The 26178-nt window shown below is 33.0% G+C and overlaps 1 protein-coding gene across 6 annotated transcripts in view; it reads right to left on the minus strand.

Annotated features, from left to right (window-relative positions):
- The window catches only part of RAPGEF4 (Rap guanine nucleotide exchange factor 4), a 351048-nt gene that overhangs the window by 298406 nt on the left and 26464 nt on the right, over window positions 1-26178 (minus strand). For all 6 annotated transcript variants that reach the window (XM_074215698.1, XM_074215700.1, XM_074215702.1 and 3 more), the window contains exons 2-3: window positions 10677-10819; window positions 422-510 (exon numbers count right to left, since the gene is read on the minus strand). In XM_074215698.1, the coding sequence (XP_074071799.1) occupies window positions 422-510; window positions 10677-10819 (232 nt within the window). The remainder of the gene's footprint in view (window positions 1-421; window positions 511-10676; window positions 10820-26178) is intronic.

The following is a 26178-nucleotide window of genomic DNA, read 5'->3' on the forward strand; positions in this document are numbered from 1 at the left end:
TCCTTGCTCATTTCTACTATCTTTCCAAATAATCAATCTTCCCTTCCTATATGAAAGAAGGAAGGGAGAAATGGAAGAGAGAGAGAAAGAGAGAGAGAGAGACAGAGAGAGAGACAGAGACAGAGACAGAGAATCATAAATCACCAATGATGATCAGAATTTTCCTGAATTTCCCAAAGGTGGTGAATTCTTAAATATATGGGATAACAATAGGAAGTAAGGCATTGTGATGAGAAATAATTCTGAGAGGATATCATAGAAATACTAAGAAGGAGAAAATGATTTTTCTGGTGAGAAACTTTTAAATGCACAAAAATATGTGGAATTGTCTGAATTGTTTTTAACCATTTTCTTTCATATAAAAATATTAGATATGTCCCCAAAATAGCTTGATTTTAAAGTAAATAAGTTGGACACTTACCTGGTGACTGCTGGTTTCAGATACTTTTACATCCAAGGACCCTGCCAGGACTGCATACCAATTTGTTCCAATATCACCTTGGCGAAATACTGAAAAGAAATAGTATAAATAAGAATAAATTGATTTTATTACTTGGTGAGTTTGTGTATAGATTATCAAAAATATGAAATTATTATGCCTTTACTTTTAGTAAAAAAGAAAAAACCTTTTCCCTTTTGTAATAGTCCTAACTCTAATCCATTTATCCAAGGTCTCAACATGCTGCCCTAGTCTTTTTATATAAATATAAAGATCTTTTTGAGTTGCTATGAAGGTTGGTTTATCTATTCCAAATTTTATTAAAGAGAATTCTTGGGCAATAGCTTCTTCAAAACCTCAAAGTGATAGTAATTTTTTTTGTTATTATGGGTAATATGATCCTGAAGATGTTCTAATTAAAGACTGAATTATATTCAAAATAGTTTTCATCTTAAATGTATTTTCTCAAATGTTAATTCTTTGAATTGAGAATAATTTAACCTCTCTAAGCCTTAGTTTTCTCATCTGTAGAATGGAGAAAATGATACCTTTAGTTCTTTACTTCACAAGCTGGTTTTCAGGTTCAAATGAGATAATACATGTAAAATACTTTGCAAACCTTAAATAAAATATAATATAAATAACAATTAAGTATTAACTCCCCTAAATTGAGTGTTTTATTTATTCCACACATATAAAAAAACAAGCAAACTAATAGAACATAATTGAATCTACTATTATTAGTACAATTAACAATACACATTTATGTCATGTTTTAACTTTTACTAAGCACATTATAGCAGCTCTGTTGCAAGAGTGTTATGGACTTAATCTTATAGATGAGAAAATGGAGGCCCAGAGAATTTATTTAGTTTCCCCAAATTCATACACCTAGGATATGAGACTAAAATCAAACCAGGTCTCCTGTCTTCAGACTTCTTTCTACCTTACCCAAAGTACCATGCATCTAAAGCAAATTCATTCATCATTAATTCATATAACAGTGATTTATTTAGATGTTTCTGCTATGTACAATATATTGTTCTAGACTATGGGGGATAGAAAAATAAATAAGACAATTCTTATCTTCAGAAAGTTGATAAATCAGTAAATATATTCTCCAGATCTGCATTTTATCCTCATATGCATCTGATAAAAACAGTATATCCTACTAAAAACAGTATATTCTCCTTAAAAGAAAAAAATACTGTTATACTCAGTCTTTCATTTATTCATTGTTATGTAGCTAATAGGTTAATTTAATAAATGGACTTTCAATGAACTTCTTATTTTTGAATCTCTTTCATTTGGAATGTCATAGAAATTAGGATTAGACAATAGAATAGACATGGCCTACACTTTTAAGACAATATTTCTGAATTGTATCAAAGAATAGTACTGGGGGTGGGAAGGGATGGCTGGTTCAAAAATCCTCTTCAAATAAAAGTATTTTTTAAAATAATTGTACAAAAAATTAGGCATAGACCCACATCCCATAGCCTATGCCAAAATAAGATAAAAATGGGGAAAGGATTTAGACATACAGGACAATACCACAGACTAATTAACAGATCAATTAATACTCTATCTGTCAGATCTATGGAAAGGGGAGAAATTTATGACTAAACAAGAAATAGAGTACATTATAAATTGCAAAATAGATGATTTTACTATATTAATTTTTAAAATCTTTGCACCAATAAAACCAATGCTGCCAAGATTAGAAGGTAAACACAAAGCTAGGAAATAATTTTCACAACTAGGAGTTCTGATAAAGATCTCCTTTATAAAAAATATAGACAATTGAATCAAATTTATAAAGTTACAAATCATTCCTCAATTGATAAATGGTCAAAGAATATGAACAGGAAGTTTTCAGATGAAGAAATTAAAGCTGTATATAATGATATGAAAAAATACTCCAAATTATTACTGATTAGCAAAATGCAAATTGAAACCACTCACACATATCAGATTGACTAATATGACAAAAAGGAAAAATGATCAGTTTTGGAGAGATTGTGAGGACTGGGACATTGATGCACTGTTGGTGAATTTGTGAACTAATCCAACTCTTCTGGAGGGCAATATGGAACTATACCTAAAAAGCAATAAAACTGATCATACCATGATACCAATACGAGGTCTATATCTAGAAGAAATCATAAAAAATGGGGGAAAGTCCCACATATTCCAAAATATTCATAGCAGCTCTTTTTGTAATGGCAAAGAATTAGAAATTGAAGGGATTCCCATCAACTAAGGAATGACTGAACAAATTATGGAATACAAATGTTATGATTTGATTCTAGAGAAGCATGGAAAAAATTATAGGAACTGATGTTCAGTGAAAGGATCAGAACTAAGAGAACATTGTACACATTAACAACAACATTGTGAGTTGATCAACTTTGATGGATGTAGCTTCTCTTAGCAGTTCAGAGAGCTAGGACAACCCTGGGAGATCTGTTATGGAAAAAGATTTCCACATCCAGATAAAGAAAAAAATAAAACCAAACCAAAAAAAAAAACTATAGAATTTGAATAAATACTATGCTCACTTTTTAAAAATTTCTCATGGGGTGACTAGGTGGCGCAATGGATAGAGAACCGGTCCTGGAATCAGGAGGACCTGAGTTCAAATTTGGCTTCACACACTTAATAATTACTTAGCTGTATGGCCTTGGGCAAGCCACTTAACCCCATTTGCCTTGCAAAAAAAAACCAAAAAAAAAGATTTCTCTTATGTTTCCCCCCCCTCCTAATCCATGGCTTTCTTTGTTTTCCCTCAATCCTAATTCCTCATACAGAAAATGACTAATATGTAAACATGTTAAACACAAATGTATATATATATATATATATATATATATATATATGTATATATAATGTTCATTAGATTGTTCACCACTGAGGGGAGGGGAAACAGAAGGTGGAAGAAAATTGTGTAACATAAATATGCAAGTGGACGAATGTTGAAAATCTTTCATAACATGTAATTGGAAAAGTAAAATTAAAATATCAATAAGAAAAAAATTGAAAGGTTGTGCCAGATTAGGAAGTGGGAAGAAACTGATCTTTTATACTCAATTCAGAGTTTCTGTCAGGGAAATTAATGACCATTACATGACAATTCCAAAGACAACTCTTGTTAGTTCATCAGTCAAAGTTTCTGGATGGGCATGACTGATATGTAGGCAACTGATATAAAGGATATATGATTTTGTAGATTAAAAAACTGAGACTCAGAGAGTTTAAATGCATCACACAATTATTGTGTGTCTAAAGGGGATTTAAACTAGCACTCTTCCTTTGTGGTGGGCAAAAGAAGGAAAAGTGCATAATATGATCTATTCATTTTTCAGAAGTTTTTTTCATGTGTCCCAAATTTGCTTGACTGTAACTATTAGGGTAAATGTTAAACAAATGTTAAACAAAAAGAAAAAAGTGATTAAAAATCTCTCTTCAAGGCTTGTTCATTGCTATCATTAGCAATTAAGTTTTGAGGTTTTTAATTTGGGGGGGGTTGGTATTTGCAAGACAATGGGCTAAAGTGACATGCCCAAGGTCACACAGCTAGGTAATTATTAAGTGTCTAAGGTCACATTTGAACTCAAGCCCTGAAAAGTTCATTTTTCCATGAGTCCTCATGAGTAGGAATTATCCTGGGATCAAAGGATCATTAGCTAAAGTTGGAAGGAACTTCAGTGGTTCTCTAGTCCAATCTTTTCATTTTACAGATTAGGAAACTGAGGTCCATCCAGGAGAGTTAAGTGATTTGTCATACAGATTCATAAACATCCAAGGAAAATTTTGAAGTTGTGTACTATTTTGACCTAATCTGACCTTAAAACTATTATTCTTTTTAAAAAACTTTTATTTATTTAAGGCAATCAGGTTAATTGACTTGCCCAAGGTCACACAGCTAGGCAATTATTGAGTATCTGAGGCTGGAATTGAATTCAGGTACTCCTGACTCCAGGGTCAGTGCTCTATCCACTGCACCACCTAGCTGCCCCAGAAATAATATTCTTTCATTATATTTGGACATAAATTGCAAATTAAGTCTTGCTCAATTCAGCAGTTGTTTAATGATATCCCATTTTCTTCTGTAATTGTTTCTAAAATGAAAAATTACTTTGCTAATATTTGTCCAGTGATCAATTCCTAGTCATATGAAACTTGAACTGAAACCACTATACCCCTTAATTAAGAACATATCTCAGTAAATCAATAAATTTAAAAACCTTGCACTAAGTAGGTACACAAAGTCTTTGAAAGTCATTAGAAGAAGTAAAATGATATCAGATAAGAGGTCTAATCCATGTAGATGGGAGGTTTCATTACATCCTCTAGGTTCTGCTTATAAGCACTGCCTTAACTAGAATGAGGCAGAATTCCAGAAAATCAAGTGTATGGCTTCTAGAACTGTTTTAGAAACAAAGCAGGACTAAGTTATAGAATAAAGGTAAGATAATGAAGAGAACACAAAAGCATCTCAAAGCAGAAGTTCCAAGTTGGGAGAACTACCAAGAAATGAGCAGTTCTTTCCTCAGTTTTCTTCCTTGGTGTCTGTCTATCCACAGATTCTACTGTGAATACAGTACATATATATGTGTATACACACACACACACACACACACACACACACACACATATATATATATATATATATATATATATATATATATATATATATATATATATATTCTATTATTTCAGCACTCAACTCCCCAAAAGTCAGGAATTGATTAGGAGATACCTATAAATGTAAAGTTAGGCAGAGATATCAGCCTCTGTCCAAATGTCAAGAATTTTTCTAAATGGGGGGATTGGCGTGATTGTAATTAAACTCATAACTCTTTGTCTAAAACAAATTCCCTAAAGTCAAAGAGGAGAGAACCATGTGGACTTTAGGTTTCATGATATTTCTCTTTAGGCTTAAAATTAGCTAATTATTTTATTTCAGTTATAAGGGAGAATGAAAAGTGAAAGAGAATGCTTTAATGTTCTAGATGGAGTTATTGAGTGAAGATGTGACACTGCAATTATTTGGGAAAGAATTTATTAAATTGAACATACTACATACTTATGGCTTACCTACAACTTAAAGTTTATGCTGAAACTAATATTGGAAGAGCATAATTAATCATACTTTCCAAAGTTTTTAAATCCTTAAGATATCTACCATATCTGAATCCAAGTACTGTTCCATAGATCTTTGTGTCATCTACTACATACAAAAGATTTTCAGAGACCCCTTTTGAGAATCAAAAAAAAAGAAAAAATATGAATACCAAACCTATTTCTTGTGTTCTTTCTATTATGTCTACAAGAGCAATGCTTTTTGGCAGTGAATTTCTGGCAGTAGAATGAAGTAGGAACCTATTTCTTTTTCATTTTGTGGAATGGGGGTGGTGATAATATAATATTTAATTTCAACATCACTATTGGAGGCATAAATTAATTATAAACCAACAAGAGGAAATTCATTCCAAAGTTAATGAAAAAGAGTGAAATTTGCAGTACATATGACTGACACTGATATATAGGGCCATGGACTTCACTTGTATTAAGATTGTCCTAAAGGATAATGGTAGAAAATTGGGGCAAACAAAGAATTCAGCAGCCATGAGACAGAAGCCTATGAGAAAGGGGGAAAGAAATTAAATGAGCCAGAGACTTGCACAAACATATTTCCTAGGTCACTCACCAGGAAAATAAAACTAATAAATTTCTAAATAAAAATATACATGCAATTAAAACATCAAACATAACAAAAAGTCCAGTCCTCTTCATCTACCAAAATAAATTACTTTAAAAAATTATTTACTTATAAGAGTTTGGCAAGCTTTTCAGTCCTAAATCTATGACACTTTGATGTTATAAGCCATCAAGTAGAGATAGCTAGGTGATACAGTAGATTATAGAGTGCTGTGCCTGGAGTCAGGAAGACCTGAGTTCAAATATGACCTCAGCTTTGGGATTAAAAATGCTCTTCCAATATTAGTTCCAACATAAATTTTAAGTAATAAGGTAGCAAGTATATAGGATGTTCACTTTAGTCAATTTTTTCCCAAAGTTGTTATGTGGATTAAATAAGGTCATATTTATAAAATGCTTAGCATATGGTTGCTACTGTTCAGTCATTTTCAGTTGTCACTGACTTTTTGTGAACTCTTTTGAGGTTTTCTTGGCAAAGATACTGAAATAGTTCACCATCTCCTTCTCTAGCACATTTTACACCTCAGTGACAACTAAGAACCCCATTTAGACAATAATCTTTGCTAATTTGTGCAATCCTAATGAAATGTATTTGTTGAATAGTCAGTGATGTCCCTTGAGAGAAGGGTCCATCATCTCTTAGCAGTAGACTGGCCTTTGCTATACCTTTTGGTTGCTGAATTGTTGTATTTTTAAGAGAAATGAAGCAATTTGTGCTTCTTTTTCTCCATTCTATTCATCTCATTGACAATCTTAGTACTATCTTCTGTTCCACTGCTTTCTACTACTGGCAATTGTCATTAAAGTCAACTCTTCAATTAGAGAAGAGATTTCTCCTACAGTTATGGAGGAATTTGCTATTGATGAGAAAGCCACCAACTGTACCAAAGGGTTAAAGACAAGGAGGTAATGGTGCAGAGTAGCATAGTTAGAATAATCAGAGAATGAAAAGAAGAGGTTTCTCTGTATCCCTGTTTCTTTTCAAAGTAATATAAAGCCATGCCATTATCTTTCAGAGAAAATTTCTGTCAAATTGATGCCTGTAATTAATAATTGTATTGCCTTTATTCACTCTCCTACTTTGATATACCAAAGCCATAGAGATTGTTTTTCTTGTTTAATTTTGTTTAATTAAAAATTAAATAGTAGATTTTTCTCCCCTTCGTAAGGGGCACAAAAATGACTTTAGCTACTCCTCTAGCCTTCCCCTATTAAAATAATGGTCTAATCTTTTTATTCTATACTACAATGCAAAAATTATTGATAGGAAATGAAAATTTACTTAAACACACTGAAATATTCTATAGCAAAAAGAAAATATAAAAATGAATTTAAAGATAACCATTAACCATGTTGCCAAAAGCTTATCTTTCTCTTTTTTAAAATTTTCGTTTATTCATTTGTTACATTTTGAGTTCTAAGCTACTTCCCTCGCTCTTTTCTCCCCATCTTGCACTACAGAAGACCAACATTTGAGACAGAGCTTGGGGAAAAATCATTTATGCCTATGCTTTCAAGTGTTTTTTTTTAATTTTGTTTAAAGCAATGGGGTTAAGTGATTTGCCAGAGGTCACACAGGTAAATAATTATTAAGTATCTGAGGCTAGATTTGAACCCAGGTTCTCTTGACTCTAGGGCAAGTGCTCTCTCCACTACACCACCTAGCTACCACTTTAAGTTTTTTTTTGTCAAAAATATTTTCAGCATCTATTGATAAAATCATATGATTTTTGTCACTTTTGTTATTGATATAATCAATTATGTCAACAGTTTTCTTATTTAAGGCACCCCTGCATTCCTGAAATAAATCCCGCATGGTCAGAATATATAATGTTAGTGAAAAAGCTTGTATTTTATGTAGCATATTTTCATTGATATTCATTAGTAAAATTGGTCTACAATTGTCTTTGTATGTGCTCTTCTTGGTTTAGGAATCAGAACTATATTTGTTTCATAAAAGGAGTTTGGTAGAACATTTTCTTTGTCTATTATTCCAAATAATTGATTTCATATTGCATTTACTTGATCTTTAAACATTTGGTAGAATTCACTTTTAAAGTCATCTGGTCCTAATGCTTTTCCTTAGAAAGCTTATTTATGACCTGTTTAATTTCTTTTCTAAAATAGTTTTCCTTGGATATTCTATTTCCTTTTCTGTTAATTTGAGCAGTTTATAATTTTGTAAGTATTCTTCCATTTCAATTAAATTGTTAAATTTATTGGCATATAATTGGTAAAAATAATTCCTAATAATTGCTTTACTTTCATCTTTATTAGTGGTATTTTCACTCAATCCATTTTTAATACATGTGATTTTTTCTGTTTTAAAATCATATTAACTAATGATTTATCTATTTTGTTGGTTTTTTCAAAAAAAACAAGTTCTAGTTTAATCAATTCATAGTTTTTCTACATTCAATTTTATTAATCTCACTTTTAATTTTTAGGATTTCCAATGGGATTTTTAATTTGTTCTATTTCTATTTTTTTCAATTGCATAACTAATTCATAGTTCTGTTCTTTCTCAATTTGATTGATATAAATATTTGGAGATATAAATTTTTTGTATAATTGCCACTTTAGATGATTCCCATAAGTTTTGGTATGTTGTCTCATTATTATCATTCTCTTTAATACAATTATTTATCTCTATTACTTGCTATTCAACCCAATCATACTTTGAGAATAAGTTATTTAGTCTCCAATTATTTTTTAATCTGTGTTTCCATGGTCCTTTACTAAATGTAATTTTATTGCATTAGTTGTAAAGGATGCATTTAAAATTTCTGCTTTTCTTCATGTAATTATATGTAAAGGTGCCATGTCCTGTTGAAAAAGGTATATTTGTTTCTATTTACATTCAATTTTTTAAGATATCTAAAATAGTTAGTCTCTTTAAGATTCTATTCACCTCTTTGACTTCTTATTTATTTTTGGTTAGATTTATATAAACCAAGAGAGGAAGATTGAAGTCCCTCACTATTGTAAGTTTGCTATTTATTTCTACCTGTAATTAATTTACTTTTCCTTTGAAATTTTGGATGGTGTAGTATATGGGACATATATGTTAAGTACTGATATTACTTCAGTATCTATACATTTATATTTATATATTTATTATCTATAGCTATAAAAGGTATCTATGATACCTCCTCTAATTAAATTTTATTATACTTTAGATGTAACTTTGTCTAAAATCATGATTACTACCCCTGTTTTTTTAACATCTTCTGAAGCATAATGAATTTCCTAACATCCTTCCAAATGATATTAAGCTGGACAACTGCTTTTCTCCAACTTTTAATTATTTTTGCTGCTCTAAAATTTCTCTTTGAGGAATTATTTTATTTTGGGGGTGTGGAATTTGGGAGAGTCAGGCAATTTTCAACTTTATTCCATCTTTCTCTTTTAAAAAAAGCTCACAAAGATTTAAAAGTACCCTGACCACTGTAGGCAACAGTTATCATAGACAGAAAAACACATATAAAAGAAAAACATATCATTTGAAGTAGAGTTTCTTTGTTATTTGAAGAATATTATACCTCTTTCTTAGCAAAGCATTAAAAATTTGTTTATCTTTAATCATTTAACTGTATTCCATTAGATAAATACAGCCTTTAGTAGTGCTTACACTGAGCCAAGAATTGTGTTAATGTGCTAGTTAGTTATGCAAATAGAAGAGAGTAGCATTTGATATGATCCAAAGTAGTGGGTAATACTAAAGTCATTTATATTCAAAATTGAGAAATATTTTTTATTTTTTTGTTGTTCAGTTATTTAAGTTGTGACTCCATTTGGAGCTTTCCTGGCAAAGATACTGGAGTGGTTTGCCACTTAAGATAAGTCTTCCTGAGTTCAGGCTTAGCTCTCTATCCACTCACTGCACCATCTAGCTACCTGAATTTTTAAATTTGCTTTTTAATATAGGTATTTCTGGAGTTCAAAGTACTTCAAATGGAAACACTGAAGTTACCTTGCATTTTGCCCAGCTCTCCCTTAAATCTTTCTTTATACTAAAAATGAACAATCCATTTCTTAAATTAATTGAAAGCATTGGCTTTGAATTTCCTCTTTTTTTCTAGCTAAGTTTCTCTCATTTTGACTCATGCCTTTCTTAGGTTGGGAGAGGAATTATTTGTATGGATTTAAAAATATATCTGAATATATCTTCCCTACTAGCTAACCCTAAGCTAGGAGCAAAAGTGAACAGAAAAAATATTCTTATTTGCAAAGGATTCCAAAATATCAAAGGATCAAAGTAGGTAGTGATATTGACCAAGGAGTTTAACATTAATTGTCCTCTAACTTCATGCTCAATATTAAGTTTAAGTATTTAACCATAAGTTACAAGATACCTGAAGATTGGACAAAACAAGTTTGATGGGAATCACTGATGTTCTTGATAGTCTACCTAGATCCAGCACCTCAGATTTTTATTTAAGCCTAGAGGACAATCACAACTCAAGATAAAGACAATGGAAATTAAATATAACATTGCTGATATATTTCTTACATGTTATTCCTTTTTCCAGATTCTCATAATAGCCACATAAACAGATTTGATGAAGAAGATTTGGGTGAAATTTCTCAAAAGCTTTAACTTCTTTAAGTCTTGTGAAAATAATATCCACATCTTCACTGGATCGTTCCAAAGGTCTGTAAGAAAAGAAGGCATACCAGTTTCAGGAAGGAAGTAATCTTAAAAGACAGTCAATAGCTAGTACTTCTGGGTTTTATATTTTCATTATCACCAAATTCTTAAAATTATAAAAATTTAAAGCAAGTTGATATTGGAATTTTGCCAATAAAACTCTTTCCAATTGTTTCATACAAACACACACACACACACACACACACACACACACACACACACACACACACACATATACACAAAGGTTGCCATTAAAAAAACTTCTGACATAGGCATTAGTATGAATTCAGAACACTTAAGAACTACCAGTGTCCACAAATTTATCCATAAGGGAGGATATAACAAAAATAAAGCAACAATAATCATGATGCTTTAATTTGTATCCATTAACAAAAGAAATTTACATGGTAACTTTGTAGTATAACTAAAATGAATAGCAAGATTACATTGTAGATTTGTAGTTTAATGTGCAATCATTTTTATTGTACTGTTAAGAAAATGTTTATTTTATTCCACAAATTAAAATAAATTTTAGAAATTGTATCCATTAACATTATTTGTCAACTACTTATTATTTTAGTAGTTTGAATTATTTAATAGAAAATGCATAATTGAATGGGAAAACATATTGAGTATATCTCCTTGTCAATGTCTAGGAGAAACTAAGTTGTTCAGGCCACCAGGCCACAGGATATGCACAATCATGTGGACATGTGCTTGAATTGATGGCATAGTACTTAGAAGGTATTAAAATTGTCTCTAGAGGACCCACTATGTTAACATTTTCCCCCTGATCCTTCAAGTGTCAACATAGCAAGTCAAGTCAACTAGGATTGAATGAGTATGTCTGATAAGTTCTGGGCATGCAAGGAAAGGTAGTAAAACGGATCTTGCTTTCAAGGAGCTCACAATTGAATTGAGGAGGGTAAGGCAAAAGAGAGAGGACCAGCATACATACACATAACTATGTACTTACAAAATATATTCAGAATAAATCAAGTCTCAGAGTCTTAGAGAAAAGACACTAAGATCAAAAAGAATGAAAAAAGGCTTCTTGCAGAAGGTGAGACTTTAGCTGAGGCTGTAGGAATCCAGGGAAGTTAGTTAGGGATCAGAGATGAGTAAAGATTTCCAGGCATGGGTACAGCCAGTGCAAATGTCCAGGGTTAGATTTGAACATCACATACAAGCAACAGTCAGGTGGCCTGTGTCACTAGGTTGTAGATAATGTGGGAGAGAAAGGTACAGAGACTGGGAAGGTAAGGAGGGAAACAGGTTTTAAAGGGCTTTACAAGCCAAAATGACTTTATATTTAATCTTGAATGTAACAGGTATATATGAGATCATAATGAATAAGCCTGATAAGTCAACATAGAAGTCTTATGAATTTTATTTTGTCAGGAGAAACTTATCTGCAGCTTGATAAGATTAAAGGTGCATTAAGTTGGTCAGACTGACATTTTGAAAAGTTATGCCTCTTAAAGTATGCCCTTGGATCCAAGAAGCTACTGAAGTATCTGTCTATATATAAAACCATTAAACAGTCTGTGGCATTAAGAAAAGACAGCACACATGCTGTAATGTGTCATGTAATGTGTAAGTCAGAAAGACCTATATTCAATTCCTGGCTCTGACATATGAGCAATTTGACCATGGGCAAATCCCTTAATCTCTCAAGTGTCCCAGGCAACACTTAAAATAAAATTAATGACAATCACATGTACTGGCATAGGGAACTCCACATAATGAAAAAAATAATGGATCCACACAAAAAATTCAAAAAATGTACTTTTAAGTTGTCATTTAGTATTTAGTTTTTGTTACAGTTGAGTCTGCCATCAATTTTCTATATTCACTCTGACAGGTAGTAAGGAATAGTGAATGGTTGGTGGCATTCTAGAGTGCTGAATCTGGGCTCAGGATGAAGTAGGTTTGAATGCTGCTTCTGATCCTTTCTGGCTGTGTAACCTCTGAGATTTATAGACAGAATTCTGTATTCAATATGGGTACTCCCATATTTAGGGAAACCACAGGTCCTTAATTTTGATGCAACATTCTCAAAGGCATGATATAATTGAGAGTGGTCATCAAGAAATAGATATATCTAATGCCAATTGGTATTTTCTCCTCCTAAATTTAACAGTTTCCTACCTCTGCTTAACTTAACCCTGTATCCTTTCTTAAATGTAATTTAAGATATACAATGTGGCTACACTTCTGGGGTTTTTAAGCATCGGGGTAGTTTGACTTCCAAGAGCTCAGAGGTAGATTCTATTTAGCCTTTACTTTATCTATAGAAACCTTTGACTGCCTACTTAGAGCTCACAAAGGAAGCAAGGAGTTGCCTTCTAAGCTCTCCCAATTAGCTCTCTGGATTTTTCCAAAGGCTCCTTCTGTCTTTCCTTTCTCAAAGGGAAATAACAAGAGTCAACTTTTCCTAGACTAATTCCACCTGATCCCTGCTCCTTCAACTTGCTCTTTTAAGTAATTACTGCAAAACCCTTAAGTGTTTTGCTTTTTTTCTTCAGCCTGGACTCTGATATTCAATCCACTTTTTAAACAGAATGTAATAGTTTTGGGCAAGCCACAGAATGATTTCTTCACAAATGGTTATCCTCAGTGTTTCAGTTCAGATCCTACTCCTTTATCACTGATCTTTACCCTCACCAAGGTTCAGCAGTATTTGGTCAAACAAGTTTTCATTTTGGCATATTCATTGCCTTTTGAAGTCTTTAAATACTAGAAGACAGGGACTATCATAGAATCATGAGAGTTGGATCAGAGTGAATAAGAGTTGGAATAGTAGAGAAAGGTACAAAGAGTCAGGAGTTAGGGGCAGCTAGGTGGCCTAGTGGATAAAGCACCGGCCCTGGAGTCAGTTGTACCTGAGTTCAAATCCAACCTCAGACACTTGATAATTGCCTAGCTTGTGTGGCCTTGGGCAAGCCACTTAACCCCATTTGCCTTGCAAAAACCTAAAAAAAAAGTCTGGAATTCAGTTTCCTGTTCTAGAAATCCAATGTTTTCTGACACTCTATAATTCTTCAGATATTTGAATAAAACTATTTTGTCTCTACTGAGTCTACTCTTCTCTAGGATAAACAAACCAATTTCCTTCAACTTATTCTCTTATGACGTGGATTCAAAGTGCTTCTCCACTCTGCTTAACATTCTCTGGACACTATAAGATCATATATTTACAGTTGAAAGGAACTTTAGAGGTTGCCAAGGTCAATAATTTTGTAGATGAGGAAACTAAGGTACAGAGCATTTTAATGTCTTGCCCAGGGTCACAGCTAGTAAATATCTGAGGCAGTATTTGAATGCAGATCTTCCTGACCCCAAGGCCAGGACTGTGTGCATCATTTCCCACCTGTCTGTACTCCTAGTTTTCTTCATGTTCTTTGGAATCTCACAATTTGACCTACTGCATCAAACATGACACTCATACCTCCTCAGTACCCTGCCACTCAGGACTTTTCCTCCTTCTGAATAGAGAGGACAGACAATGTAGTTTGTCTCCTCTATTTAAGGAGGACATCAAGGGCCCATCACAGCCTTTCATTCCCACCTAGATGTCATCAAGCTCTCTGGAATCTCATCATTCTGTCATTCATAAGTCCTCAGAACCTCCCTCCTCCTAAGGTCCCTCCCTCCCTCCATCTACACTCCTTTGGACTCCAGTTCAGACTTCATTATGCCCCTTTTCTCCCTCCCTCACTTAACTACCTCTATCCCCTGATAAGTGGAGTCTCTGATTAGACTGTGAGCCTCTCAAGGACAAGCATTGCCTTTTGACTTTCTTTGTATTCTCAGAGTTTATCACAGTTACAAGCATATAGTAGGAACTTAAGAAATGTTTACTGTCTATCTTTGCTACCTATAAGCAGGTGGAGACCAAAATCCTTCCTTAATTGTGGAGACCAGAGTTAAATACAATATTTCATAAAAGGTGTTAGATTAGATATACTAAAACTACCAACTTTTTATATTTCTGAAGGCTGTACAATGGAGCCCAGAATTGTTCTTGTCTGATTTCCTTCAACTGGGAAAATTAATTCAATATCAAAATTGGGAGAATACTGAAATCTCTAAAATATCTAATAAAGTAAAATTGTCAGTATGTGATCTTAGAGAAGATTCTTGCTCATTTTGCAAACTCTATTCATCTTTAAAAATGAGGAGGTTTAGACTACATGATTTCAGGGGTCCTTCCCAGTTTAGAAGCAGGGGGAACCAAAAAACTGCAAAAAGTCATTGATTATAGGGAATTGCAAAGGATGATTTTTAGAGGCCTAATTAAAGTTAGCCTTTTTCTAAATATAAATTTTACTAATTTGAGGACCCTCATCTATTTTAGATATGTGTATATAAATGAAATTCCATGCTTTTTATAATAGTTATGTAAAAGATATTCTTTGGTTGGGGTTCTACAAATTACAAGAGGAAGCGAGAAATGTTAACTACAAATTACAAGAGGAAGCAAGAAATATTAACTAACTCCATCATCTGACACAATGATGTAAGGTAGAGAGTGTGTGGGTCAGAGAACCTGGATATAAATCTTCCTAAGGCATATACAAATTAGTACTTATAGACCCTTGAACAAATCACAGATCTCCAATTGTCCTCACTTTTCATATTCTTCAAAAGGAGGAGATTGGCCTCAAAGGGTCTTTCCAGATCTTAATCTATAGTAATATATACTTATTCAAATTAGAAAAAGATAACCAAACAAAAAGTTCCTAAATAAGAAACATTTTTAAAAGAAGATTTCTGGGTTAGTTTATGCATTTTTCTCTCAAATAACAATAATCACTTTATACATTAAATATTAGGTGGCAAATAATGTAATGTGATTATATAGCATTTTTTTTGCTTTTTAAAGGACTTTAACATCAATTATATAATTTTATCCTTGCAATAACTTTTTTCATTGGAGTAGCTTTGATTCCATCCATTTTATTAATCCATTTATTTGATGGAATCTCTTAGATCACTTCTCTTGTGTAATTCTTTGTTATCTTTTGAAAATTGATTAGGCTCAATTTGCTTTTCTCCAGTGTCTTTGATTTTTTTCTACTTGGTTTCTTCAGATGCCATATTGTTCCATTACTTACAAACATACAATATGGAATATACAATATGTAATAAAATATACAGTATTGGAAGAATATCAATATGAAAAATATAGACCTTTGTTTCAAGGAGGAGCTTGAAAATCACAAAAAAGAATTTTATAATTTCTCAAAGGCAATCCAGTCTGCTCTCCTCATCGTCCAATAGCAGAGTCTGTCTGCGATATGAACCAAACAGATGGAATAATAGAAGAAAAATAGATGAAAAGAATAATGGAAAGAACAAAGTTTATTTTTTGACTTGTCATTTTATGTGTGTCCTATTCATTTATGTGTGAAAAGTATCATTATTCAAATGGTCAATCAATAAGTATTTACCAAGTGCCTACTATTTGCCAGGCTAAGTGCTAGCTTTCTTCAGCTGCAAGGTTTAGAAAAATGTTACCCAGCATAGCCTGCCTTAATAGGACAGAGATCATACAATTATAAGAGGTAGAGGAAAGAACACTGGAGAACGATTTACAAAACACCCAAATACTGTTCTATATATCAGGTTTAATATAACCATAGTAAAGTATACTTAGGGACAAGTAGGGGACTCCATATTTAAGGCAATTACGTGACAAATGATATATCACAGAAGCCAAAATATCACAACCACCAACCTTCATAATTGCCTAAAATTAAATAAACAATTTAAAGCCTACTATGTATCAGACATTGTATAAATGCTAGAAATACAAAAAAAATGAAAAAAAATAGACTCTGGTCTCAATGAGCTCACAGTCTTATTGGAAAGGTAACATTCAAGTAGTCACACACAAAAACAAGGTACAAGCAAGATACTAGGATTGACGACTGGGAAGATTTTGTTACAGAAGTTTGAACTTTTGCTGAAAACTAAAGAAGGCCAGAGAAATTGAGGGATATAGAAGAGGAGGTAGAACATTCCAGGCATGGGGTATAGTCAATTTAAATACCCCCCAAGTTGGAATATGGAATGTTTTGTGCAAGAACAGCAAGAAGACCTATGTTACTGACACTTAGGAGTAATGGGGGAGGAGAGGGAATAAGATTAAAGAACAGAAAGGTAAGGGAAAGGATAGATTACAAAGAACTTTAAAAGGCAAACAAAGGATTTTCTATTTGATCCTGATGTAATAAGGAACCCCTGGGACTTACTGAATGAAGGAAGAGAGGATACAATCAAACCTGCACCTTTGAGAGATCAATTTGAAAGCTGAGTGGAGGATCTGCTTCACTTTACATCCACTTGCCTTCCTGGTTTCAACTCTATGGAACAAAATGCCCCTTTCAGGATAAGCTCATCACTTCAGAATCCAATCCCAAAGTTGCTAACTCAAGTTTTGATTGACACTTCCTCCCTCAGCCTCCTTTCCCTTCTGATTGAAGGGAGAAAGAATGGAATACCAAACTCCTCCTAAAGTCTTCCTTTACAGATGAGGATTCTAGACTCATAGCTTTCCACTCTTATCTGCCGCCCTGTCTTGTTTCAACTCCATGAAACAAGATGCCCTGGCTCCAGGTAACCCCTGATCTCCCTTTCTCCCCTGCCTCTTTTTGTATATTGTCTCCCCCTTTAAAATGTTAATCTCCTTGAAGGCAGGGACTGTCTTTCTTTTTTTATTAATTATATCCCTATTACTCAGAATAGTGTCTGGAATATAATAGGCACTTAATAAACATTTATTGAATTAGATTAGATAAACTGGCAAGAAAAGAGATTTTTTTTAGATTTTTTCAAGGCAATGGGGTTAAGTGACTTCCCCAAGGCCACACGGCTAGGTAATTATTAAGTGTCTGAGGTCGGATTTGAACCCAGGTACTCCTGACTCCAAGGCTGGTGCTCTATCCACTGAGTCACCTAGCCACCACCAAGAAAAGAGATTTGAGGCAGGAAAACCAACCAGTAGAATATTGCTATAATCTAGGTATGAAATGATGGGAGTCCACAATAGGATGATGGTAGTGTTAGGAGAGTGAAGGATACAAAATTTGCTACAAAATTAGACAACTCATTGGATTTAAAGGATATGAGACAATGCAGAGTTGTGGATGACACCTAGGTTGTGAATTTAGGTGACTGGGAGGAGAGTGGTACCTGACAAAAATAGGGAAGTTTGGAAGTAGGATAGAAGGTACAGTTTTGAACATGATGAGTTTAAGATGTGTATAGGAAACCCTGCTAGAGATGTCCAATTGACAGAGTTGTGAGACTAGAACACAGGAAAGAAGTAAGGGTTGGATAAATAGGACTGGAAATCATGTGCATAAGAGACTATGAAATACATGCAATAATGTGATCATCAAGTCAAACAGTAGAAAAGAAGAAGAGGAAAGGGTCTAGGATAGAGTCTTAGGTGACTCAAATGGAGATTCAATAAAGGAGTCTAAGTTGCTTTGCTTTGTAATTCTATGTGCTTTAGTTTGTCTTATGTTAATCATTCTATAAGGAGTCTATATTTTACCAGACTGACAAAAAGTCCTTGAGGAAAAAAAGGTTAAAAGTTCCCTTGCATACATCATGAGCATTCCCAATGCTATTTCATTTGTAATTTTGATTATATCTCTTTTAAATGTCAGGTGGAGGAGTAGTTTTATCCTGGGTACTTGTTGTCCCAAAGGGTAAAGTAATGAAGAATTAGCTATTACAGATATAGCTTCTCACTTGGATCTGCTCTGGGGGTGACCTAGCAGATCTGATGTGAAACTAAGGTTAATATTAACTAGAGAACAGAAATGAAAGAGATAACACCAAAGAGTAGGTTGGAGTCTAGAGGGAAACCCAGTCTACTCATACATGCTCATCTTCTCAGGGAACTTCTTGACCCCAGAGATGACAATAGTGGAGAAGCAGTGAAGAAATTTCTGGAGAAAGAACCACTCAGTAGAGGTGTTCCTGGATTCTCAAAGAGAAGCAGGGGAATGCCACTTGAGTTTAGGAACAGTAGAAAAGAAATAATAGAAGCAACAAGAGCAAAAAAAAAAACAAAACAAGAAAAGCTATAATAGAAAGAAACAATCCTACAATTTATCCTCCATGTGAGTTATGAGGACCAAGCAAAGAGGATGGGTAGGGAGTTGTCTCTCAACCTAAAAATACCTTCCTTCCAGGTGACATTCAAGGCAAAGTGGTCTATTAATCTGGATTACTACAAAAATCCTGGGAAGGTGTGACTAACTAAAGGGAAAAAAAATATCTTTATTATTTCATTCACTTACTATTATTATTATTTCAATATTACTATTATTCATTCACTTATTCCATTCAACAAGCATCTATTAAGTTCCTACAGTGTGCAAGGCACTGTACCAAGTACTAGAGATCGGAAGACAAAAATGAAACAGTCTGTGAGTCTTTTGTGTTTTTTCTGTAAGATGAAAATGAGACTGTCTAATACCAAATATTTATTGCTGGCTGGAATGCTTGTGCGGAGTCTTTAAGTAGGAGTTTGCTAGTAAAAGTTAAACAATTTGCTGTCCAGAAAAAATTTATATGAATGACACTCTTTTAAGTTTAACCTATAATATTAGCATTTTCTCCATCAGTTTTTTAAGTCTAGACAATCAACAAACCAATAAATCAAGCAAACATTGGATAATTTGTGAGGTATAAATGCTCACACTAAAGATATAACAAAAGCTGGTTCAAGCTAACTTCAGTGTTCATTTAGTCTGAGAGCCCTTTGACAATTTTTTTTTTCTATTGAATATAACCTTACACTAAATTCTGAGATTCCCAGAATACCACAGGTAGGGTTATGAATCAAGTACTGATTTGTGAGAAAGCCCCCTGACTGATCAATGAAAACCCAGAGTCAAAGTTTTGGACCATAAGTTATAACACAAGAGGAGGGGCAGCTAGGTGGCACAGTGGATAGAGTACTGGCTCTGGAGTCAGGAGTACCTGAGTTCATCCGGCCTCAGACACTTAATAATTACCTAGCTGTGTGGCCTTGGGCAAGCCGCTTAACCCCATTTGCCTTGCAAAAATCTAAAAAAAAATAAGAATAACACAAGAGAGAGTGTAATGTGGATGAAAGATGCAGGTAAAATATTCTGGGAAAATGGAATATAAATTTCAGTTTGGGATTGTATTAAAGAATAAAGTTTGCTTTATTTGATGAAGAAATTATTGTGTGGCATATATTAAAAGCATTAATTTAAAGAGAATCAAAATTTCTGAAATTGCTGAACTCATATCAAAATAGAATAAATGTAAAATAAATATATAAGACTGCTAAATAGTACTCTAGATAAGAGTTCTAGGGTTAGAGTCCAGAAGACCTGAGTTCATATGTGGCCTCAAACACTACTTACTAATTGTGAAATCACTTACTCTTGTTTGCTTCATTATCCTCATCTGTAAATGAATGGAGAAGAAAATAGCAAACCACTGCAGTATCTTTGCCAGGAAAACTCCAAATGGGATCATGAAGAATAGGATATGGTTGAAACAAATAAACAAAATAAATAGAAGATCTTTTGGAAAGGGAAGTCACTAACTGGGTGGGGGACAGAGGGTAGAGGAGAGAGAGGTTAGGCAAAGCGAAAAGGAAAGACCCCCCCCCCCAGAAGGTGAAATATAAGCTGAGTCTTAGAGAAAATAAGAGATTCTATAAGGCAAACAAAGAAGGAAATACATTCCAAGCATGAGTACTAAGGCACTGAGATGGGAAATAGAATGTCAGATGTGATGAACAGCAGGAAGCCCAATTTGGCTGGACCATTGGTAGGGGGAGAAGAGTAATGTATAATCAGACTGGAGCGGGAGGCTGGGTTCTTTGAAGTGTTTAGCTTTTCATAGATGTTAATTAGCATGGAATAATTAGATAGCATGGATATACAAATCAAAGCACAAACAAATGGGGACTTTGGGTATGAGAAGTCAGGAATATTGAGTGTTATTCTTGCTTCTCCTTCTAAAATCATCATGTGACCTTAAGTAAGTCTCTTACTAAAGACTCAAGCATGCTCATCTATAATATCTAGATAATAACAATGATCACTTGATCAGGGTGTTATGAAGAGTTAAGAATTTTTAAAGAACTTTGAAACCACAAAGCACAGTGAAATATTGAAAATATGTCAAAATATTAATGGCTTAGAACACATCATTAAGTAATCAGTCTTCTAACCTCATTGTTCTGAATGGCTTTGATAATTAGGTGAATTCACATTATAATTAAGTAGGTTTTGAATATCCATAGATGTCATGAATATGTGGTAAATTCAATTACAGGTTTATCAAGGATTTTGCTTTCTTAAAGATCTTTGAAAGTTTGGAGCTGCCTCACAGTTAAATGAAAATCAGCTGGCACAGATGTACAATTTTTCACTGTCCTTTCCTTACACTTACAAAAAATGAATTTTGAGGCTTTGCATGTTCACTATATTAACGCTATATTAAAAACATAGGTTGTTTTTAATCATTAATAATGTGCTTAATTTTGGGTTAACCTTAATTTCTTCCCACAGTTGGATGCTGTTCGTATTTTGCTAATTTACATGAAAGTTTAGGATTTTTCAATATTTGTAAAATGATAGGATGAATGCAACTCATCATTTACCTTTAATCTTTTACCATGTATCTTCTAACCTTCCATTTAAAACCAAAATGAACCAGTTTTGTTATCCAAATTTTTGTAAAGCTATATATAGAGAGTCTATAAGAACTGGGCAGACTTTCCTATACACCATGTATAGGAAATATTGTTTTTCAAAAGATCTATTTTAAAGGACTTTCTCTAGTCAGCAAGTATCTTATAAATCAAAAGATAAGTGTGAATTTTTTAAGTATCATAGTTACCAAAGCATCATGAACCAGACCACTATTAACATGAAGTCCAAAAGAGAAGATATAAAATAGCACTATCTCTAATGGAGGGTTTGGTTAGAAAAATCAAGAACTCAAATGAAGAAAATAGTTTGTACTTTATTACTCTTCTATAAATATTACAAAGGGGGTAGAGTGTAAGGCCTGGAGTCAGGGATATTCATCTTCCTGAATTCAAATTTGACCTCAGACACTTTGATAGTATTTTTAAACTTTTTTTCTCAATTACATATAGTAAAAAATTTTACATTGATTTTTACGAGATTTTGAGCATTTTTCCTTCTCCCCTTTTCTGAAAATGGTAGACTAATTGATATAATTAATGCATGTACTATCATATAAAACCTATTTCCATTTTAGTTTCAATTGTGGAAGAAGAAACAGATCAAAAGGATAAAATAATCATGAGAAAAAATAAAGTAATTGAAAAAACGAAGTTTTGTTCTGAATTCAGAGTTCATGGGCTCTTTATCTGGATATGGATAGCACTTTCTATCCTGAGTCTTTTGTCTTGGATCATTGTGTTGCTGAAAAGAACTGAATTATTCACAGTTAATCATCACATAATGTTGCTGATCCTATAAACATTGTTTTCCTGATTCTGCTTATTTCACTATGTATCAGTTCATACAAGTACTTTCAGATTTTTCTGGAATCTACCTGTTCATCATTATTTATTGCCCATTAGTATTCTATTATATTCATGTACCACAGTTTATTCAGCTGTTCTCCAGTAAAGAATATCCCCTCAGTTTCTAATATTTTGGCATCTTGAAAAGGACAAATAACTATTTTTGCACATACAAGTTCTTTTCCCTTTTTTTTTTTAATGATCTCTTTGCAAAACAGAGCTGGTAGTGGATCAAAGGATATGTACATTTTGGTTGCCCTTTGGGAACAGATCCAAATTACTCTGCAGGATGGTTGGATCAGTTCACAACTCCACCAACTGTATATTAGTATCCAAATTTTTCTATATACTTTCCAACATTTATCATTTTTCCATTTTTTTGTCCTATTAGCCAATTTGATAGGTGTGAGGTGGTACCTCAGAATTATTTTAATTTGCATTTCTCTAATCAAAAGTGATTTGGAACACTATTTCATATATCTGTCTATAGATAGCTTTGATTTCTTCATCTGAAAACTGCCTATTCATAACCTTTGAACATTTATCAATTGGGGGATGGTTACATATTTGAGAAATGAGAATTTTATCTGTGATACTTGCTGTAAAGACAGCTTCTTGCCTTCAGCCACTTTCTAGTTGTGTGACTCTGGGCAGGTAACTTTCCCCTGTTTGCCTCAGTTTCCTAATCTGTAAAATGAGCTGTAAAAGAAAATGAAAAACCACTCCAGAAGATTTGTCAGAAAAATCTCAAATGGAGTCATGAAGAGTCAAATATGTCTGAAACAACTGAAGAATAATGACAAATATGATGACAAAGTTGTTCCCTGCCACCAACTAATAATCACATCTATACAAGCTGGCAAGTGATTGATTCAGACCAGCAAACTTGTCAAGTCATAAACAGACTTGCACATCATATATTTCAACATGTAATGTAAACCTGTTGCTTTATTATGTGTGTAGAAAAATAATAAATCTGTTACCCCACTCTCTCTTTTAGAAATATTGGGAAAACTAGGTAGCTCAGTAAAACCTGAGATTATATCCTGCCTCAGAAACTTAGTAGCTGTGTGGTATTGGACAGGTCACTTAACCAGTTTGAATTCAAGTTTCCTCATCTGTAAAACAGAGAAAATTCCTGCCCTTAACTCCTATGATTCCTGTAAGGATCAAATGAAATATTGATAAAGCACTTTGTAAATTTTAAAGTGCTGTAGAAATACTAGCTGTTGCTGCTAGTCAAATGTGTTCTCTCTCTCTCTCTCTCTCTCTCTCCAAATATATATATATATATATATATATATATATATATATATATATATATATATATATATATATATGCACTTCTCTCCCTCCCCTTTCTCCTTGCCTTGTCAGCTGATGCCCAGGCAAACTGTGAGAATGTATACTCCCGGGGTGTCCTCAGGGAATTTTTCCTTATTATTCTACTTGGTATGCTGGTTGATAAAATATCTTTTGTTTTTAACATCTTCTGATGTTTTGGCAAAAGTAATGTCATTAGCAGCAACTTGTGAGCATGATTCTGGCATAGTTTTCTAGAGTAGGGGAGTCAAATCCACAGTCAAAACATTCCTCTGTGCAGCTCAAATCAGGTTAAAATGTATTTGAAAAATATTTATATTTCTCTCTCTCTCTCTCTCTCTCTCTCTATATATATATATATATATATATATATATATATATATATAAATTATATAAATACAATAGAAGATAGGTAATGTTAATATGTAGTTTTTCAAGTCACTGCAGCCCACAGGATCCCTATGTACAGTTTAGTGGCCTCCCCATTCTATGTGAGTTAGACACTACTATTCTAGAAGATCATTTATTGGGGATGGTCAGGTGCTTCCAAAAACATGCCTAACATACCCTCATATAACATATCAGTATTTTAGAAAAGCATTTGTCAAAGTCTTTTACAAAAGCTATATGGACAGAGTGCCTGGAATTGTCTCCCTCTCAGTTTTCTTTCTCATTCTACCTTAATTCTGGCATTTTCCTATTGTTGATTATTTCTCATTTATCCTTGGCTATAGCTTGTTTGAATGTTGTCTCCCCAATAGTCTGGGCTCTTTGAGAGAGAAAGAATGGCTTTTTGCCTTTCTTTGTATCTCCAATACTTTGTACGATGCCTAATACATGGTAACTGATGATGGAGAGGTTCTATATATGAAAAAGACCTAAAGATTTTTGTTGGACATGACATGCACTGAGTAAAATCACAGAAAAATTAAACTGATGTGAGAGTCATTCCTTAGTCAGTTATGCACAATTAGACAAGAACATATTAAAGCAAAGCTCAGAACAAAGCTAGAAGAAAAAATAATGAAAAAATATGACATTCAAGGAAAACTCCATCCCAAACTTTTCAAACAATTTATCAGTGGTGAAAAATGGGACATGTATAAAAGAAAGAACATTGATGCATATCATAACAACTTGAAATGAAAATTTAGTTATTAAGTAAATTGCTTTAACAATAAATCACAAGAAAATAAAAAAGTACCTTAAGAAGGAAACTATTTATTTGGAAAATAGAGAAATATGGCAGCCTAAGCATCACCAGTTTAGCATATAAACATGTGGGCAAAATTTTATGAAGGAAAAACACTACAAATTGAGTATGCTATCTGAGAATCATTCTGTTAAGATATATTCAAGACATGAAACATTATAAAATATTTTTAAAAGGTAAACTAAAAAAATCAGAAAAATATTCATTGTCTTTGGCTATGGTTGGTCTATGCCAAAATATTAGCTTATAGACTTAATGTTATACTTACATAACCACCAACAGGTTATTTTACAGATCTACAGAATAATAAAATTCAGTTGTTTAAAACCGAAAGGGAAAATAATGGAGAGTAGTGGAAATAAATAAGAATATCAAAGTATAGGGGTGGCTAGGTGGTGCAGTGGATAGAGCACCAGCCCTGAAGTCAGGAGTACCTGAGTTCAAATATGGCCTCAGACACTTAATAATTACCTAGCCATGTGGCCTTGGGCAAGCCACTTAACCCCACTGCCTTGCAAAAAAAAAAAAAAAGAATATCAAAGTATGTTCAAAATGGTAACCATCAAACATGTTTAGTACTAATTTAAAAAAAATTAAAAAGGATATCAATGGAGCAGAAAAGATAAGCAAGAATCAGAAATGGTGGAACTCAATAATCTGGTTTTCCACAAAATGTGAGAAAATAAACTATCTGAGAAAGAATTCTCTATTTGAAAAGAATTGTTAAGAAAATGAGAAAGTAATGTGGCAAAAATACTTTTAAATCAGAATCTTATACCATTTTAACATTAAACTCCAATAGACACGACTTAAATAAAAAATAATAAATCATTTTTAAAGTTGTAGAGAATGAATGGTTATATTTCATAAGTATAACAAGGGAAATAATTCATTACCAAACAAAATACAGAAAAGATAATGACAACTGAGGTGATCAAGAAAGAAAGATGATTTTGACTATATGAAATTTAAAAAATTTTTTGAACAAAATAAATGCAGCTAGGATAACAAAAAAAATCTGATTGGGTAAAAAAGTCTTTTATTTTAATCAAATATCTCTGATAAAGATCTGATATTCCAGTATTTGGGGAATCAATATAGATATATTGTATTCACTAAGTCATTATTCTCTGAACAAATAGTTCGTAGGATAATAGATTTAGAGTCATATACAAATTAACTCGAGCAAAATAAAATAATTAAATTTATTGAGTTAATACAATAAACCTAACTGCTCCATGAAAATACTCAGGAGAAATACA

The sequence above is a fragment of the Macrotis lagotis genome, chromosome 1, assembly GCF_037893015.1.
Source record: "Macrotis lagotis isolate mMagLag1 chromosome 1, bilby.v1.9.chrom.fasta, whole genome shotgun sequence".
NCBI classification, from domain to species: domain Eukaryota; kingdom Metazoa; phylum Chordata; class Mammalia; order Peramelemorphia; family Peramelidae; genus Macrotis; species Macrotis lagotis.